Raw genomic sequence first — 19,764 nt, 5'->3', positions numbered from 1 at the left:
ATAGCAGCGCTTGCAACGGAAGACTAGGGATCAAGTCAATGTGGTATATCTTTAGTTGTGTGATATTTTTATCTATCTACATATACTGTATACAAACATATACATACATTATGTTGTATGTATATGTGTATGTGTGTTAGTGAATTTTTAATGTGTTAATTAATAATAAGTAATCGTAAATTCAGAACTTTTATTCATTAAGAAATTAAGTAATTATTATAATTTCAAACATATGCAGTAGGCAAACTTTATTTCGGATTTTAAATACAAACATTAAACATATTCTTCACCTCCATCGATCAATATTGAGAAATTCGCAACGAAGGCTCCATCTGAATTTCCATTACATTTCACAAAATTTTTTTACCGTAAAAGAATAAAAATTATAATGATATTTATGTAGTCACATACAGGATAAAATTTCAAAAGTTTCCAATTATTATTGGAAATTAATGTTATCACCCATTTCGTACATTTTAAAAATATTCCTATAACTGTTCTTCAAGTGGATCTGTTTACCAACAGTAAGTTTAATGAAAAGTCTAAAATAAGCCTCTTGAAAACAGCTCTTACTTGTAAAAAAATACATAATGATCGCTTTTGGCTGTTGCAATGGTCTGTCCAAGCAACTTGGTAAAAATTCAGCATAGTGCAACAACAAAAGATGCTACTCTTATGTGTTACAAAAAAAAAAAAAGAAAAAAAGAAAAAGAAAGAAAAAAGAAAGAAAAAATCTTGGTAAGATAAGTGTAGCGGGCACCGAAATCTCTAGCTACGGATCTGATGTACACTCATGTCAAAAATTATTGTCGCATATCTATATCTGTCTTCTTGTAACAATATAATTTGATAATGATTTTGCAGTGTACTTTTAATACTAATACTATGTGTATAATCGTAAAACGTATATTTGTAGTAAATTTCATACGAAAAGAATTATAAATACGAAAATTAGAATGAATAAAAGAAAATGTTGCTAAATGGACAAGAAAGATTTATTTTCGTTTTATTATTCTTATTTACTGCTCTTTTGACATGAAATTTGCCACATACATGTCTTTGCCGATTATACACATAGTAACATTATAAGAAATACCGGGCGAATTCGTTATCAAATTATATTCCTACAACAACATAATTTATGCGACATGCGACAATAATTTTGGACATGAGTGTACGTTGTTCCCTTACACCTTCATCTTAAGTGAATGACTTGCAGGCAAACTCTATCTGTTCTGAAGAAGAAGCATCAAGGTTATTTCCTTCAAAACTCGTGTCCGCAAAATAGAAAAGAAATCTTCATAAGAACAAGGCCAAACGGTACTCATACGCTCTCATATACTTCACAATAAGCATGTTTCGAAAGTGTTTATTATATGTGCCTTTGTTGTTTATCCTGTTTGTTGTATTGGTGACAATACAGGCAGGACCTGCATCAAATGAGTATTCATCTACTTTTGCAACTACTCTGGTTCCTGACCTAATTGAAGCAGAAAATGTCACCACGCCTCTTCCAGAGCTGCCACCCATTTATGGTTCTGTAGCTTATGTTCCTTGCAAGGATGGTTATAAGGTAGATCACAATGGCAATTGCCGTCCCGAATTCGAAATTGAAGATGATGACAGGTAAGTTATTTTAACTTCAGTGGTTAAGGGTGATAATAGGTGAATATACGATAGTTTTAGAACTTTTTTGCAGTTTCTGAATGTGCAAATAAATTGTAGATATGCATTAAATAATTATAAACCACATACATTGAGAGTTTTAACAGTCACTCCCCTTAAAAGAAATCAATAGCGATTTGGGAATTGGGAAATGGCAATCCTGCATCCATTTTTTAAACGTAATTACGTTTACAAGGGGTGGTCATGTTGTTGTTCTAAGTAATGTTAATAAGAATTTTATATATATAAGAATTGTAAAATAACAATGATTATTAAAAAACTGTTATAATGAAAATTTAAAATGAAACAGTAAATATCTATTCTTTGGTACTTTTTTCCCATAATGTTCGGCAGGTAATACTAAATCTTAAAGTAACAAAAGTTTATTTCCTTTTGGAAACTAGTTTACAAAATCAAAGTATTGCACAATAATGAACGTAAATATTTATGCAGTTTTCTCATCAAAAAGTCTTATAACACATTTTTTTATTTGTATTATTTATTATTTACTTTAATTTTTTTATCGTTTACTGATTATTAAATTACATTCCAAAAATAATTTAAAACAACATTCTTCTAACACCTTTTTACTAATGGTCAGCGGCGCAAATCTGTCTTCAACATTAGGGGGGACGGGTAACCCCTTTCCCATATTTTTTTTTTTTTTTTTTTTTTTTTAAGCGATGTTCAAAATATTTAAGTAGTTGAAAAACAATGCTGTGGAGAATCAGGGAATCAGAGTTGTCTTCAACATCGGGAGGCGGGCAGATTTGAGGCTTATTCTGGGAGACATCAATTTCATCTCACTTTCCTTTGTGGCAATCAGACACAATTCATCACATTTCTCCCCAAAAAGCACATTTTAAATCGGATTATTGGGGGGGGAACAGTCCCCCCCAGTTCCAAGATTGGAGGGGACATGTCCCTCTCATCCCCCCTGGATTTGTGCCAGTGCTAATGGCCACAGTTAACACTGACAAACTATTTTAAGAATTTTCTGATCAGCAAACTACCTTCCCCTCCAACTTTAAACAACAACCAGAAATTTAATAATAACCAGATGTTACAGCTTCAATATAGTCAAAAAATGCCGACGTGTTTTAAGGACAATTTGGAATTAACATTTTTCATTGACATAGATGAACTTTGGGGAGAGAAATTTAACTTTTCCCTTCTAATTTCAACATAACTTACGTGAGTTTTGAATATTATTATGGTCTAACATACATCGCCCTAACAAGGAAAACATGTATAAAAATCGAAAATTGTTAATAAATGACTTAAGTGGTTCTAGTAAGTTTTCTCAGTCTATCAGTCAGGTAAAAGTATTGACTTCCGACGTTCCAAATACAGACATGGCATTCGAAACGTCGGAAACCAATATTTTCATCTGGCTGATAGCCCGAAAAAATCTTACTACAATCACATCACCGGGAAAGATTCAATTCTTTCTTCACACTTTTAAGTGGTATTTGGAAACAAGTTCCTCATATTTACTATCGAACCTGCGCAGATCCACAGATTCTTGGAGGGGTAGGAAAATTATGAAGTATATGGACGTCACAACCATTCATGGATATCTGTAAAGTGAGTGATTGGCTCCAGTGTTCCAATCAGCTTTCAAACAATTATTGCTGTTTAAAAATACTTCTTAACATTCAGAACAGTGCTCAAATAATATTAGTAATTTTTAAGAATGCTCAATAATTTCACCCAAGTTCTATTTAAGATAGGTTAGGGCCGGGAGCCAAAGCGTCATGGAGTCCGTTTTCACTTAGACCGTTAAGCGAAGTAGTGATTATTATTATTATTATTATTATTATTATTATTATTATTATTATTATTATTATTATTATTAGTAGTAGTAGTAGTAGTAGTAGTAGTAGTAGTAGTAGTAGTAGTAGTAGTAGTAACAAAATAGTAGTAAAAGTAATCATGATAGTGATAGTATGGCCTAGTAGTAGTTTACGAATAATTTGAATATTTTGATTTTAATTTTGAAAGGAAACAACATGCAGTAACTTTTGGTTCCCATAACAAGAAATTTGCCAATTTTAAGATTAGAGTTTGCAAAATGCCACAAAGGAATGTGGAGCTTCTAACCCCTCTACGGCCAACCCCTAAAAGTTTTATAGTGTTTTCCAACTTTTCCCTTATGGCGGCCCCTATTAGCATACATAATTTTACACGACACCCATATATCTCAAACACTCCGATATATAACATCCTTCATTACTACACCATTGTCAAACCCATATTTAGGTATTCCATTATAGCCTCACTTTCGCGTTTTACAGCGTCAGGAATAGATATAGCTATCTATTAGTGTTATTATTGCATGTTACTCGCGCAAAATGGTAAAAATCAACATCTTGATCACATATGCGCTGTACGAAACAAGACTAAGCAAGGGCGCCGAGGGGCCCGGGCCCCCCAAAGATCATGTGGGCCCCATGTATTTTTTATGAATATATATTTTATATGTATTTTTATTGTTATATATATATATATATATATATATATATATATATATATATATATATATATATATATATATATATATATTATGAATGGGCCACCAAAGTTACAAAGAAATCGGCGCCCTTGAGATTTTGTATTATTTTATCATGGATTCTTTATTCGTTAAACATACTGTATTTATATCGAAATATTTCGCGGCAATCTTGATGCTACCACGCGACACCCAAATTGGAAAGCTCTGAGTTACACGAGTGGGACTATGTATTTTTATTGGTATGCTATATTACAAATTGTGTAGACAGAACTCTGTACATTCGTTTATATAATTTGAAGCATACAACATACACTCTAATTATTTAGTAACTAACTCTATGGCCCATGGAACCCTGAGATTCAGAGCCGCGTTCACAATATATCTGCATTGAATTCTATCCTTAGCCAACTGCATCCAGTTCCTACTTTGTATTCCTATTTCTGCGAGATCCATCTTTATATTTTCTTCTCATATGCGACTGGGTTGACAAAGCCAGTGGTGTGGTCCTGTAATCCAGCTCTCGTGGATGGTGGGGAACGGTTTGTACTGAAAGAGTCGAACTTACATAATGGTCTATGTACCCGCCAGCTGCACTGAATTAAATTCCCGTTAATAGTAGATACTCTCCTTCATAACCTTGCTGTTGAATAAGAACGCAAAAATTCAAACTCCATAATCCTCCATGGCCCACTGTTCCAGATGGCTAGAAAGATTGATACTTGTTACAAAAAGTCTTTCTTTTGTATTGGTTTATTATTATTATTATTATTATTATTATTATTATTATTATTATTATTATTATTATTATTATTATTATTATTATTATTATTATTATTATTATTATTTTATCGTCGGTTAATTTACGTGATTTTTCTGACTTGCAATAGTAATGCACCATTTTACTTTCTACTAATATAAAATAGGGCTTCTGGGAATTTCTCATTGATGTGCACGAAAGCTATAATGTGACAATTTTTTCTCATTTTTTGGAAATTTGATTGAATTTGAAAATGAATAAATTTAGCTGCTTTTTTAGTGTTTCTTTTGGATCATTATGTTTCTTTTATGTTTCTTTTTGATCCTTTGGAATTACATGTAGTCAATTGCCTGTAGAACTCAACAGTGAAATTTGCTCTCTTCACCTCACTCAGAAATGCCAAACTGAAACATGAAATCCCACCTCGAGAGGCACAAAAATCCCGTTTTGCCTCTCAATTTCCCACGTTATACCAATTACAAGTGTGATATGTAATATGAAAATAGAACTCTTTTGGGTTATTCACTTTGTGCGACATGTGAATATAAATTTCCATCTTCTCTTTATATACAGTATGAATGCAGTGACTATGGGGGGGCTATGCACAACACATGAATAAGCACTTACAGTTTTCTTTTAGATGCCGACAAATTTTAATGAAGTTGTTGCATATAACAAGTCTATTACGGGAGGAGCTTAAGCCCGATAGACCCCGTAAATACGCCACTATATATATATATATATATATATATATATATATATATATATATATAAAAGAGAACGTACAATTCTTTGTCCGCTCATCACGCTAATACGGCTGAACCAATTTCTTTCATTTTTGGGGGGTTATTAGGATTTGGACCCTAGATGGTTTTTATCATATCACTTTAATTTTTAATTACCAGTGTCTTGAGATAATTGACCATTCAAGTGTCCATAACGTACAAATCCTTTGTTATTAGTTCATCATAGGTAAAAATAAACGTATTTATATGCAACCCGCATGACCGTGTCACTCGGCGGGTTAACATAAATGACAGGCGATATACAGCGGAAAATAGCTTGAATCTTCTGTTTAAAATTTTTTAATTGATTTGCTTATTTTTACAGACACTTTTACAATATGCCAGCACCGGGATGACCGCAGCGAAGCGGGGCGGGTTAACATAAATGACAGGCGATATAATGTTAAGATTTACTGCAATCTTCTATGGTTTTTATCATATCACTTGAAAGCGAAAAAGTAAAAATTATCTAAGTAACAAAGTTTATTGCGTTCCGGGGTGACCGCAGCGAAGCGGGGTGAACGCTGCTAGTATATATATATATATAAAGTTTATGAATACCGCCTTCCTTAATTGAAAAGAAATATATTTGTTGTTACAAATACAGTACCTGTATCACGATTTTTTGCCAAAGCTTCTACTGACCGTAATGACACTGAAAAAATAACTTCGTTGTTTCTTCCTTCTTGTACACTATTATCAGTGATGGGGGGGGGGGGCTGTTGGGTGCCTCAGACGGAGTGTCTTACTAGGCTACGATTATTGTATTGCTCAAATAACTTCATTCTCCAAATATTTTGTGAGGAATACCTTGAAAGTTAGTTGTTTCACGTTTGGTATTTTACCTTTTTTTTAAAAAAAAATTCTTAGTTCTACTGTCCTTTTCATTTCTTAAAGACAGTACACAAGCACAAATTGTGTTCCTTGGCGCTTGGTTCTTGAAACATCGAATATGATAAACTTATTTCGCAAATAGCTTCCGCACTAACGTGCACTTCGCGGCGGAAAATGAAACAATTCCTTCAAAGACTTCCAGTTTGGCGATTAGCATTGATTTCGTGCTTATTGATAAACCATTATATCTGTTTTCGGCCCATAGAGAATTTTATTGACGTGAATTATACACACACACACACACACATACCCATATACTGTATGTTGCCCTTAATCCAATTCTGAAAAATTGTCAAAAAATCACACGAAATGACATTTTCCCCACAGGTTGGCATCACTGCTTCATCTGTATAAGACTAACCTTTTCATCAGAAAAGAATCTTTGTTTACTCGTTTCTAAAACAACAAATTGCCGCCTTATTCAAGCTAGTTATGATAATATAATGAGTAGTGATACAAACTTGCCGATAATTTAGCTTATCGCAATAACATAAGCTATTAGCATATCTATTATTGTCTTTTTTTATCCATTGTATTGCTTTCGTAAAACGGCGTGAATTCATTCGTTGTCGTGAGTTGGTCTTCCTTTGTGTTAATCGTTTGTAGTAAAGAGGTAGTGAAGATTAGAAAGGCACAGTCCTCAAATAAGGACAATGTCTAATTTGAAGGACATTGAAGTATGGAGCATCATTTTTATTTTACTGTCCGTATCATACACGTGGACATCTTCGTTTTCTCCTGTATTTGTGACAGGGTGACCTCGCTGTGTTGATTTTCCTGAAGAATAAATACCGGAACGAAAGACCAAAGACAATTCCAAATCCTGTCGGAAGGAAGCAGAAAAAATCTCGAGAAGTTTTAGTGCGTTTCGTTTAGTGTTCATCAACAATGTATAGCAAGATTATAATTTGTTATTTATTCGTTCATTTCATCGCGTTAATGTCTTCAGTGCAAGATGTCTTAGCGATTCCTCAAGGATACGTGTATGATAAACCAGACATTCCTTTCACGCTTCCGGAATCTCATCGTCTATCTTCTAAAGATGATGGTGATGACCAAACCACTGCCGCTAATCTACCTGCTGAAAGTGAAACCCGTAACCCATTTTTTAGGTTTTCTATCAACGCACCTTGCAGGATAGGACACGAAAAGGATAGCAACGGCAATTGTCAGCAGATTTTGCAGCTTGATTCCGACGAAAGGTGAGTTTGTACTATCTTTGTTTTCTAAGATTTGTAAGTTCGACTCTACGAGTCGATAATGCTATCATTTGTCCCCCTTCCCCCCGTTTCTCCAGAAAGAACAATTCTTAAATGCCACGATTTTAACCATTGTCCGAACAAGATATTTTTGTAACGTAGACGGGCAACTGGGGCCTTACCAACTCTATTAGCCTTACCAACTCGATATGTTCATGACTTTAACTTCGACTAAAGATAGAAGAATTCGTAATTTTATGTCATCGAAATATTTATGGTTATTGAGAAATACAAAAATAAAAATATGAAGCTACTGGGCCTGGGAAGCCCCGCTTGCCCGGATAAGGGTTAAGTATACTACCCCATCATGAACAACGAAGGGGAGGGAAAGGGCACTCGCTCTCAGGAAGGAACTACAAATACAATCTCGTTCTGTGTGTTGTTTTCTTTAAATATTAAACTATTATGTTAGTGAAAGATAAAAAAGTGAAATGAAAGGTTTGAGTTTTACGTCCCACGTTTATGCCGGTTAGGCTAAAGGAGACGGTGATGATGAGTAATGAATGAAATGGTGGAATGAAGAAAGTGGGAGGAAACGGGAGAACCCCGAGAAAACCTACGAACACGGTGTTTGTCCACCACAAAGTTCACTTGGCGGGGGCTGGGATCGAGCCCGAGACCCCAAGCACCAGAGGTGAACGCTCTACCACTGAGCCACCGCGTCCCCAAATGAAAGAGAAAGCAAACACACCTGCAGAGGAAAGATGTTAATCCTTTTTATAGAATTCAACATCGAACTTCAATGTCAATACATTAGTTTGCAATTCCAGTGCAACTAGCTCTTTTATTTTTGTTTTTTGATTTTCCTTACATCTATTACATAAAAAAAAAACTGTTTCCACCTTCAATGATAACAAACTTGTTTGCGACAAAAACAAGACTAGTTTTCATATCAAAACTATGATAACTAACTAAATGGAACAGGTGGTCGGTACTGTTCGAGAATTGAGTTCTTGTATTGGACAACAATCAACGAATTAATGCTGGGGTTTGTTTGACCATTTGCTTTAGCACTGTCCATGTGACCTTGAACTAATGCGACCTAAACATAATTTATGAATGTAGTATTCAAATATAAGGCCAACTTAGTAAATTTAATTATCATCATCATGAAGTCTGATTCCAACAAGAAATATTTATCTATATATATAAAAGAGAACGTACAATTTTTTGTCCGCTCATCACGCTAATACGGCTGAACCAATTTCTTTCATTTTTGGGGGGTTATTAGGATTTGGACCCTAGATGGTTTTTATCATATCACTTTAATTTTTAATTACCAGTGTCTTGAGATAATTGACCATTCAGGTGTCCATAACGTACAAATCCTTTGTTATTAGTTCATCATAGGTAAAAATAAACGTATTTATATGCAACCCGCATGACCGTGTCACTCGGCGGGTTAACATAAATGACAGGCGATATACAGCGGAAAATAGCTTGAATCTTCTGTTTAAAATTTTTTAATTGATTTGCTTATTTTTACAGACACTTTTACAATATGCCAGCACCGGGATGACCGCAGCGAAGCGGGGCGGGTTAACATAAATGACAGGCGATATAATGTTAAGATTTACTGCAATCTTCTATGGTTTTTATCATATCACTTGAAAGCGAAAAAGTAAAAATTATCTAAGTAACAAAGTTTATTGCGTTCCGGGGTGACCGCAGCGAAGCGGGGTGAACGCTGCTAGTTTTAAATAATACAGTTATGACAGATTTTGACGCCCCTCGAATCTTGCCGTCCCGTGGAAATGTACGTGTTGCACATATGGAAGAGCCAGCTCTGTGTGTGAATAATTATACATTATCTTAATCGTGCTATGCGTTACTGAACTATACGTGAACACAGGCCTGTACCCAGGGGAGTCTAGGGGGGCCGGGCTCCCCTAAATTTTCGCTGCCCCCCCTAAAGTTTTCACGGTAGGCTTGCAAATGCACTATATTATGGTGATGAACTATAAATGGTTGTATCGGGCCCCCCTAACTTCAGCCCCTCCCCCCTACATTTTTGGGCTGGCTACCGGTTTTACACTATCAGCTGTTGAGAAGTTTCATAATGTAACTCAAAAGATTGTCATCAGGTCTTGATAAAACTTACACGAAATTTGCGAGAAAGTATACCGGTACTCTTTGAAACTAAAATATAATGAACAGTATGATTTTAGTTTAACGTCCTACGATTATAACCTTTAGGCTACGTGAGACGGATGATTAAGGCAGGTGGATGATGTTGGAAACATAGAGAAAATAAAAATATGGGAGGGTAGAATATGATGTTGTCCACCACACACTTACTTGGCCGTGGATCGAATCAGGGACCCCACGCACTCGGGGTAAGCGCTCTACCACTGAGCCACCGTCCTCCTTTCTAGGGTTACTCTGATGCTCCATAGTCACCTAATGGTTGTTTTCCATATTCATTTAAAGTTAATGTACAGTATGGATCAGAAACGCGGACAAGAAAAGGCGACGAAAAGCGACTAGAGACTTTGAAAATGTTAGTGTAGAAAAGAACAGAGAAAATTAGCTAACTAGTAGTTATAGAACTGTTTGTAAAAATGATGAGTTCTAAAGGATGTGATATAAAGTACGGCAGAAGGAAAACGAGCAATGGGTAGAAAGGTACAACTCATGGAGTGTATTAAGAAGGGTAATTCGTATGTCGAGACGAAAACTCCAGCTGATGACGTAGTGCAAGGGGCTTACCAATTTACGGGAACTAACCTGCAACAAATTAAAAATAAGAAAGAAAAATTTCAATGATGATGCCATATTCTTTTGTCTGTATCTAAGTAGTATTTAAAGTAAGAAGAATGTTGTGTTTCATTGAACCTGAACTGGCAAATGGTCATCAAAATAAGGAAAACACATTAGGAAAATCCAACTTACTTGATTAATACGGTATTTGATCACCATTAGCTTGCAGAACAGCTCTGATTCACCATGGAATAGGATATAAGTCATGTATGGTTTCCAGAGGGATGTTCAGTACTAGTCACGTCTGGAGATTGGGTGGGCCTGGGTATGTGTTGTAGCTCATCATGACGTTCATATTGGCACACTGTCATCTTGGAGGATTGCTTCGTTGGCCGGAAATAATATCTGGATAGAGTATGCACGTGGTCCACATAATCGTACGCAGAAAAACGCCCTATGAACGTATTACATTTTTCCAATCTTCAGCGGTTCATTAAAGCAGTGGTGCCCACCCCCCTCATGTCCATGACGCACCCCCCCTCAATTGTCTATCCGTAAGTGTTCTTCCATGAAAAAAAATCTTTTCGATTAATTTTTATACCCCCTCAAACATATTTATATAGATTTTACCCCCCCCCCAAATATTTCAATGACGCAGTTTGCGTCATAGCCCCCCTTTGTGGGCACCCCTGCATTAAAGCGTTGTTGGCGGTAATCAGTGGTTTGGAAAGTTGCATCTCGACCTTGGATGTTAAAGTTAGAATTCTCGTCGAACCAGTTCAGATGCTAATTGAGTTCCGTGGTCACTTTTGCCTCATTTGCTGTACGGTTCTTGACGTCAATCCTCTTCATTACTTGGGGATCCCTTGTCACTGAAGCTCATCTTCCGTCTACTATTTCCCTCTTCGCCGATGCTGTTTCCGTAAGTGCTGTATACCGTCATCACCTTCGACATACCTAACACACTGCTCACCAATGCTAACTAATCGCCATTCCCGGTGGGGGTTCTCGGTCGAAAAGTGTTCAACGCTTTTTCAGGCCAGGCACCCTGAATGAGGTTTTCCTGGGGTTTTCTCATTCACACCAGGCAAATGCCAGGGTGGTACCTCACTTATAGGTCCCAGGCCGCTTCCTTCTTTCCCCAATCCTTTTTTCCTTCTCTTTCCCCGGATTGTGTGCTTGCCGAGGGACGTCATCCCTCCAAACGTGAAGGGCTCAATGGCCTTAGATGCAGAAAGCCCAGAAATCTAAATCTAAATCCCTAAATCCCCCCCTAACTAATCGCCCACTCACAATTTGGCCTCTTTAAAACTCAGAATCCCCCATCGTATGCCCGTGTCAACACATGTCTTCGCCTACTGTACTACAGGGATTGTGTCCTCACGGTCATGCAGAAAGGTATAATTCTGCCCTGCAATATGGAAAATTATCGTTTTCCAGAACGACTCTTTTTATTTATTTCTTTTTCGAATGACTCTTTCTTTTTGAAACATTCTCGTGTATAATTAATAATATGTCATATATAGCACATAATTAAATATAGGGTTAAATATACACTTTTACAATAAACAAATTACACATACAGAAATAATGCCTGGGCGTTCATTTGACAGGCTGTGACAATTAAGCCAGTCTATTTCTCAAATATTCATGTGGGCTCAGTGATAGTCATTTTATAACGTGCTGCGGACCAGAACAAAACAAGAGCCACACTTGAGGGCAACTTTCCTTGCCTCCCCGAGCCGATGCTTTGCTGAATATGAGTAAGTTATACAGTTTCCTGAATCTTTGTATATTCAAGATATTCTGTTTCTTGCTTTATGTGTCTAGGATAAATAGACTTTGCGCTACGTACATTTGAAATTAACTCTACATTTTTTTTTCAAAATTAGCCCGATAACAGTAATGTTACTTTGTAGGATGGGCTTGTTAAAGAAGATTAAAGAAAATACATGTTTACAGTTAAAAGTAGCCTCGAGTCAGGTACGTTCGGGACTAACTACACTCTTCCAGCTCGCATGAACTTAAAAAAGAAACAAATCATATACTTTTTCTTTCTTCTTTGCGGCCTAGATGAAGCATACTTGCGGGCCGGCATTTAACAATCACCGATTAAGCCTATCTATTTAAAAAGCTCCTAGGTATATATTCCTGGCAACGAAGAACCTCCATCTTTAAATTTTAAGGTGAATACAATAAGAATATTTAATTGAAATATGCTTTTATTTTTTTACATTCTATTATTTGATTATTTTTCCGTTAAGACAATTATTTTTAATTGATATAATATTTTCTGATGATCTTGTATGGAGGAACTTTTGTTCGAATTAGTCCCAGAAGCGACAGTCCTATTAGCGACAGGAACTCTTATCTGTCCTATGAAAGACCGATTCATTTACATTGAGATGATGAAAGATGATATGATTCCCTTTCGTTAAATATGTTTGCCTCTGGCGTTATTAGCGCGTAGCGTCCGAACAACCTTGCTATGAAAAATATACGTGCCAGTGATACTGTTCGTCAAATATATGTTTCCTCTACAGTGAGTGCAAATAAAACTTATTTTAATTTTGAGTTAGATTTGACATAAAACATATCGATAACTTAACGAGACAACAGGGATATTTCCATGAAAAGTATATCCCTATGTAATTATTGAAAATCCAGTTGTAATATCCCATTTCTTCAAAAGCTCTGTTTTCTGTACTTAATTAGATAAAAACTAATTACTCATTAAGCGCAGTAATACATTTTATTTTGTAAAACTTAAACGTGTAACATTTTCGCCAACTATCTACCTTTAGACTTGCTAAGACACTGTGAATAAAACGAAAAAAAATATATATATCAATGATAAAAGACAGCTTTTGAGATCCCTTACATCTGATTGGCTATTCTCAACCAATCCCACCAATTACAATGCAGTTCTCTCTAAAGAATCCAAAAGGTAAACAAACTCTTTAAACTACCTTCCCCATGTCGGGTGTTAAACTGTTTAAGCTACTAAAACGTAAACTAATAGCTTAATTTACCTTCCTCCCTTGTTTTGACTTATACATAAAAGCTTGTCGTATAGCAATCTGAAATAATCCCTTATAACTAGACGAACTGGCAAGTCCTGCGAGAGATTTGTAACTTGTGTAATAATTTCTTCGAATACACCGTGGTTTTAGATTTTTTTGATATCCTCAAATGGTGAACACCCTCTTTCCATGGGCGCCTGATGGGAAGGCAGGGATCGCCCCCTTGGCTCACGAAAATGTATACGTAATATAGCAAACCACGTATATTAAATACCAGATATACCAGATGTGATACAGCAACCATGGAAATGCCCCTTTCTAGAAAATTTTCTTCGGGCGCCCCTACCTCTTTATGATTTCTTTCTTATAACATAAATATATTCAATCTAAACTTATGGCTCCGTATCATTTTAACATGAAATTCTTAATTATATTAGAATCAGACAAAGGCGGAGGCACTCTTAATATTTAGTTAGTTTTCCCTTGATATAGTCAGAGTATTCATAGAAATTAATACAAAAATATAATATTAGTAAAAACGTATAAAATATTGTTAATGTAATGAGAGCATTGTCGCGTGTTAAATTCAGGTAGAGCGAAATTTTTCATAGTACATTTTGTTAGGTTCTAAATCACATTAGCATGAAACAAGTTAAAGAAGAGAGAACCTTATGCTCTTCCATTATCTTAGTATGAACGAATCGGTGACTCATAGGGCAGTTAACAGATCGAATCGGTCGCTCATAGGACAGTTAACAGTTCCTGTCGCTAATAGAACTGTCGCAAGTGGAACGACACCCTATTGTTCTACCCATGTACTCTCATGTCCAAAATTATCGTCGCATATCTATAAATATGTTGTTCTAGGAATATAATTTGTTCAAGAATTCGCCCGGTATTTCTTATAATGTTAGTAGGTGTATAATTGGCAAAGACTTGAATGTGGCAAATTTCATGTCAAAAGAGCAGTAAATAAGAACAATAAAACGAAAATAAAATTTTCTTGTCCATTTAGCAACATTTTATTTTACTCATTATAATTTTCGTATTTATAATTATTTTCCTATGAACTTTACCACAAATAAACATTTACCAATTATACACATTGTATCAGTATTAAAACTACCCTGCAAAATCATTTTCAAGTTATATTCTTACAAGAAGACACCTATAGATATGCGATAATAATTTTGGACATGAGTGTACATAAAAGGTAAATTTTGTCCTACATTCGTTCAAACATTAGTAGTGGTTTCTTTGACAACAGGTGTTCTAGTTGTGACGTCATGGTCTTCTCTCGTTGGGAAACTCTGGTGTGGCTGCCATAAAATGGTGACGTAGCACCACCTTGTTCCATAATCATTTATGCTTACTGCACTGTTCCATCTCCGACAGATGGTTAATTAAAAATCATAAGCAGACAATGTTGCCCAACAAAAAAGACCATCTTCATATGTCTTTTGAATGCCAAGTAGTTTCTAATGAAAACAAAAGTAAGGTCATGACGTTATTCCTACAAGCACCTTCCCGCTTACATCCATAAATATGCCGTCTGAAGTGGAATAACATTGCATTTCTAAAGTGTCTGGATGCAGAGATTTAAAGTAATAGCTAATTGCTGATTCAAATGAATGCATCTTCGTGGCATGCTTACATACAAACGAGCAACTCGTAAGAGGAACTGTCAAGGAAAACAAGGAATTTAGAAATTGACTGAAAGTTTCGTCTTGCGTCATTAGCTTCTAAGAATAGTTAAAGTATATGTAAATGAACTTCGTCGAGAACAGCTTTCCACGAATTCATTTCATTCAACAAACAATATTTGTGAGACGACAGAATCAAGTATTAGCATAAGGATGTTCCTACAGCAAGACAAAACACACACACACCTTAAGAGTCTTCATCACGGCGAAATTAAAATACCGCTAATTTTACAATAATTATGTGATATCTTCAAATAGATAAAAGATAATTGAAATATGGAACAAGAGCGCCCTAGACAATATTGTTTTGCATGGGGTACCGTTATCACAAGTCACCTAGTGGCTTTCCGTTTTCAACTGTTTAGAAACGCGAAAATAAATGTCGATTTTCAAAATGGCTCGAAATCGAAAGCAGATAAGTGAGTCGTGATAACGGTTTCTCATGTAAAATAATATTGTCTAGGGCGCTCTTGTTCCACATTTCGATTATCTTTTATCTATTTGAAGATATCACATAATTACTGTAAAATTAGCGGTATTTTAATTTCGCCGGGATGAAGACTCTTAAAAATGGATGAAAATAGGGAAATAAATCTTAAAAAGAAATTTCATGTTATTACGTAATTGAATTAGTAGAAGGTTAAATGTTAAAAAATCAAGTTACCGTCCAAAATCCACTCCTGAAGAAGGAGTAGTGGCAGAGTTACTATGGATTAATCAATGATGATTTCAGATTTTCCCCAGGAAAGAGTTTGAATGAATGGTGGATGCGTCAAAGTAGTACTGTGAAGATAGGCCTACCGGTAACCCAGGTTGGGCCCAATCGGAGAAAAGACTGCCGGAGAGGATGTCGTCACTTCCGAGGGATTTTCCCCAACACCCAGTGGCGTATTTAGGGGGGTGGCTTCCGGGCTTAAGCCCCCCCGAAATCTTACTTAGTATAGTAAAGTAAATGAAATATCTTGCAGAATTTTCACATTTCCAGGCAAAGCTCCTCCCCCGAAAGTTAGCAAAGCCCCTCCCGAAATAAAATCGTAAATACGCCACTGCCAACACCATACCATTAAATTATCACTGCTTCTCATATAGTATATTTGCGAGGCCCGTTCGGAAGTGATCTCCGATTGGTTAAAAAAAAGAAACACCAAAGTAAATAAGAATGTATTATACAGGGTGGCCCAAAAGTAGATATACACCCCTGCATTGGTCAAGTATAACATTCTAGTTTATGGGCTTATTTGCTTTGGCTCTTCCGAGTTTAAGGTATAAGTAAAAAGATATTAAGAACAAATAATAAAGAAACTAAGTCTACCTGATGGATAACAACAAGAAATTATATAAAATGCAATAAGCCTATCAGTACGGTACTGTATACCTACTTTTGGGTTACCCTGTATACATCTGTAAACTACTTCTTTGCTCTATTTTTCAACATAGTTTCCAAAAACATTAAAGGACTTATCACATCTCTGTACTAGCTTAGAAATTCCATCAGCATAAAATCTCCTGCATGTGCCTTGAGCCACAGTCTTCCTGTAACCCTAACATTTGTGTCATTACGTCATATGACACAGTCCTGAAAAGTCGTGGAAATTTATCGGAAAGCTCCGAGATTATGAAACGTCGATTTTCACAAACTTTTCTATTAATTTTCTGAATGAGTTCATCAGTGACCAGTGATGGCCTGCAACTTCTTTTTTTCGTCATGAATGTTCACTTTTAAATAAATGAACAAATTCACGAACAACTTCTTCACTCATCACACTTGGTTCGTACACTGCACAAAGCTCCAGGAATCAGCTCGCAAAAGTTGTTGATGTTGTTTTGAAACACCCTGCATATTTAAATGTCTCCCCTTTTCCACTTCACCGGTCACCACGATGCCAATGAGGGATGAATTTGAAATTTGAACAGCATCGGGTATGTCACTATTCATGCATGCGACACCAAAAAATATTGTAAAACTTTGTCTCATATATGATTTTTGGGTAGAGCAGTTAATAAAAAGAGCGTCCGGAATCGACTCTCACTACCAATTTTATTATAAAAGCTTCTTCTATAAAAGTATTATTTAATCTCTCTGGAAGCAAAGGTTAGTTATAGGTGGTCTTTGACCGTAAGGTCGCAGACAGGATCTCCAACAGAGCCCCGTAGCAGGCTAAGAGGAGTGGAATTAAGAAACCAATGCTCCATAGCAAGCAGAGGCGGGTTAAGTGGCCTACAGAGCCCCGTAGCAGGCTAAACGGCTGAGGTTAGGATTCCCAGACAGAGCCCCGTGGCAGGCTAAGCCAGGAGATAGGATAGGCGTAGTCCCGTAACAGACTAGAGGCCGGGGGTTAGGTTACTCCAAGAGTCCCGTAGCAGACTAAAGGAGGGTCACCAGAAAACTGGTGTCGAGCTCAGCTCAGCTCAGCTCACTTGAAAGTGTGGTTTTGTGTCGAGTATCAGACAAAAGTTCCTGACTCGATGACAGCTATAGAAAAGAAAATGATTAGACCTTTGGGGGGTGAGTTAGAATCTGAGATACGACGACGTCATGTGACCTTCAGCTGCAACTGTCGCAGTGAGGGGAAGAGTGTGGGTAAAGAGTTATGCTACAACCGTGGCGTCCTGTAAGTTCGTCGGTGTGTATGCGCTGTGCCAATGGCTGCTATAGCAGGGTTGGCGTGGCGGGGGAGGTTGGCCCAAAAACGAGTATAGTGTTGATGTAACACGTCCCGGATAGGATATATGTTTAAGTCCTCTAAAAGTTTACGATTACGCGTATATCGGTCATGACCTGTTATGATACGAGCTGCCCTGGTTTTCACACTCTCGACCGTGCGCAAGTGACTGAGTGCTGCATGTCGCCATGCTGGACATGCGTAGGTGATTGTGGACAAAATTACCATTTTAAAGACGTGGAGTCTTGTTTCATGACTTAAGGCACTGCAACGCAGAATACTATAGAGGGCAGACAATTTTCGAAGGGCTCGGTGTTTAATGTCCCGGATATGAAGACCAAAAGTAAGGCCTCGATCTAAGATAACTCCCAAGTATTTTGCATGCAGACGGTGTAGAATTTCAATGTTGTCATAGTATAAACGATGGATGGCTCTGCTGCGTCTTTTGCTATAACAGGCTGCAACGCTCTTATCCGCGTTGATTTTTAGGCGCCAGATGGTAGCCCAACGTTCAAAGACATTGAGTTGCCGCTGCATGTAGTGGTAGGAAAGACGAAGATTGCTGCTGCTCGTGAAGAAAGCAGTGTCATCGGCGTATGTTGCAGGAAAACAGTGTGGCACAATGGGCAAGTCTGCGGTGTATAAGGTGTAAAGCAGAGACGAAAGAACCGCGCCTTGAGGTACACCAGCTTGAATTGGTTTGGAAGCAGACTTGGCCTGTCCCACAGAGACATGGAAAAAGCGATGAAAGAGGTATGAAGTGAGGAGTTTGAGATAAGGTAAAGAGAAGCCTTGTAAGCGAAGTTTATAAATGAGGCCTGGTAACCACACTTTATCAAACGCCTTCGAGATATCAAGGTGTACACCCACAACATATTGTCGTCGATTAAAAGAGCTGTCTTCGTCCATCCAATTTATAGGGTCCTTTGGGTGGCGGTGGAGCTGCTGCTCCGATGTCGTCTTCTGCTCCGTGGGAGGGGCCAGAAGCCGTCGTCTGCATGTGATTATAGGTTCATCTGGTGGGAGATCCTCTTGCCGAACCACGTGGTTGTGTTTGTAAACACTGATGCGTGAAATTGTTTGTTTACAACATCACATAGAATATTACAATATAAATAGGACATCAATATTAATCGTATTCGATTATTTTTACATGTCACCACTTCCCTCTCTCTCTCATCCCTTATGCCGAATAACTTAAGATTTTTGGGATGATTAAAATTGATAATCATGTCAAATATTTTAATTGGTCCAGTAGTTATTATGAAATGACGTCAAATACAAACTTATATTCCCTTTGAGATATGTTCAAAAAGTATCGAATCTTATTATTTCCCCTCCCCCCGTAAACCAATAAAGCGCGGGAGACATTCTTCAGTGTCGATGTAGAAGCGATACTCACGCGCAGTCGTGAATTTTTTTCCAGCCTGCAGAAAGCGTCAGTCGTTGGCAATCGGCCAACGAGTAAAGACGTGTAGTAAGCGGTCTTCAGATTTCGTTTTGTTATAAAGTGACAGAAAAACTTGAACAGCGATATTGCATCAAATTGTGCCAAAAGCTCGGCCCCGATACTCAAACGGAAACCATTCAATCGGATCGGTACATTCAATTTTGAACGAAAATTTGGGCATGAGGAGAGTAGCCGCGAAATTTGATTCAGGCTTTCATCGCCAAACACAACATTCCAGTGGGTCGTCAGGCTTCTTATTCACCCAACATGGCTCCATGTGACTCTTGGTTATTTCCCAAGCTGAAAGTGCCAGTAAAAGGGATCGATTTGAGTCAAAAGAAAACATCATG

At 37.0% G+C, this 19,764-nt stretch overlaps 1 protein-coding gene across 2 annotated transcripts in view; it reads left to right on the top strand.

Annotated features, from left to right (window-relative positions):
• The first annotated feature begins 1,288 nt into the window (after positions 1-1,288).
• The window catches only part of LOC145694382 (uncharacterized), a 104,217-nt gene continuing 85,741 nt past the window's right edge, over positions 1,289-19,764 (top strand). The window contains exon 1 of one of the 2 annotated variants that reach the window (XM_081770554.1): positions 1,289-1,626. In XM_081770554.1, the coding sequence (XP_081626680.1) occupies positions 1,355-1,626 (272 nt within the window). In that variant the 5' untranslated portion in view covers positions 1,289-1,354. Of the gene's footprint in view, positions 1,627-7,215; positions 7,819-19,764 lie in introns of those variants that run through there. The other variant, XM_081770552.1, reaches the window with a different exon arrangement.

Source organism: Thermobia domestica, chromosome 9, assembly GCF_964235325.1.
Source record: "Thermobia domestica chromosome 9, izTheDome1.hap1.1, whole genome shotgun sequence".
In the NCBI taxonomy this organism is placed as follows: Eukaryota; Metazoa; Arthropoda; class Insecta; order Zygentoma; family Lepismatidae; genus Thermobia; species Thermobia domestica.
This window is presented reverse-complemented; position numbering and strand designations above follow the sequence as displayed.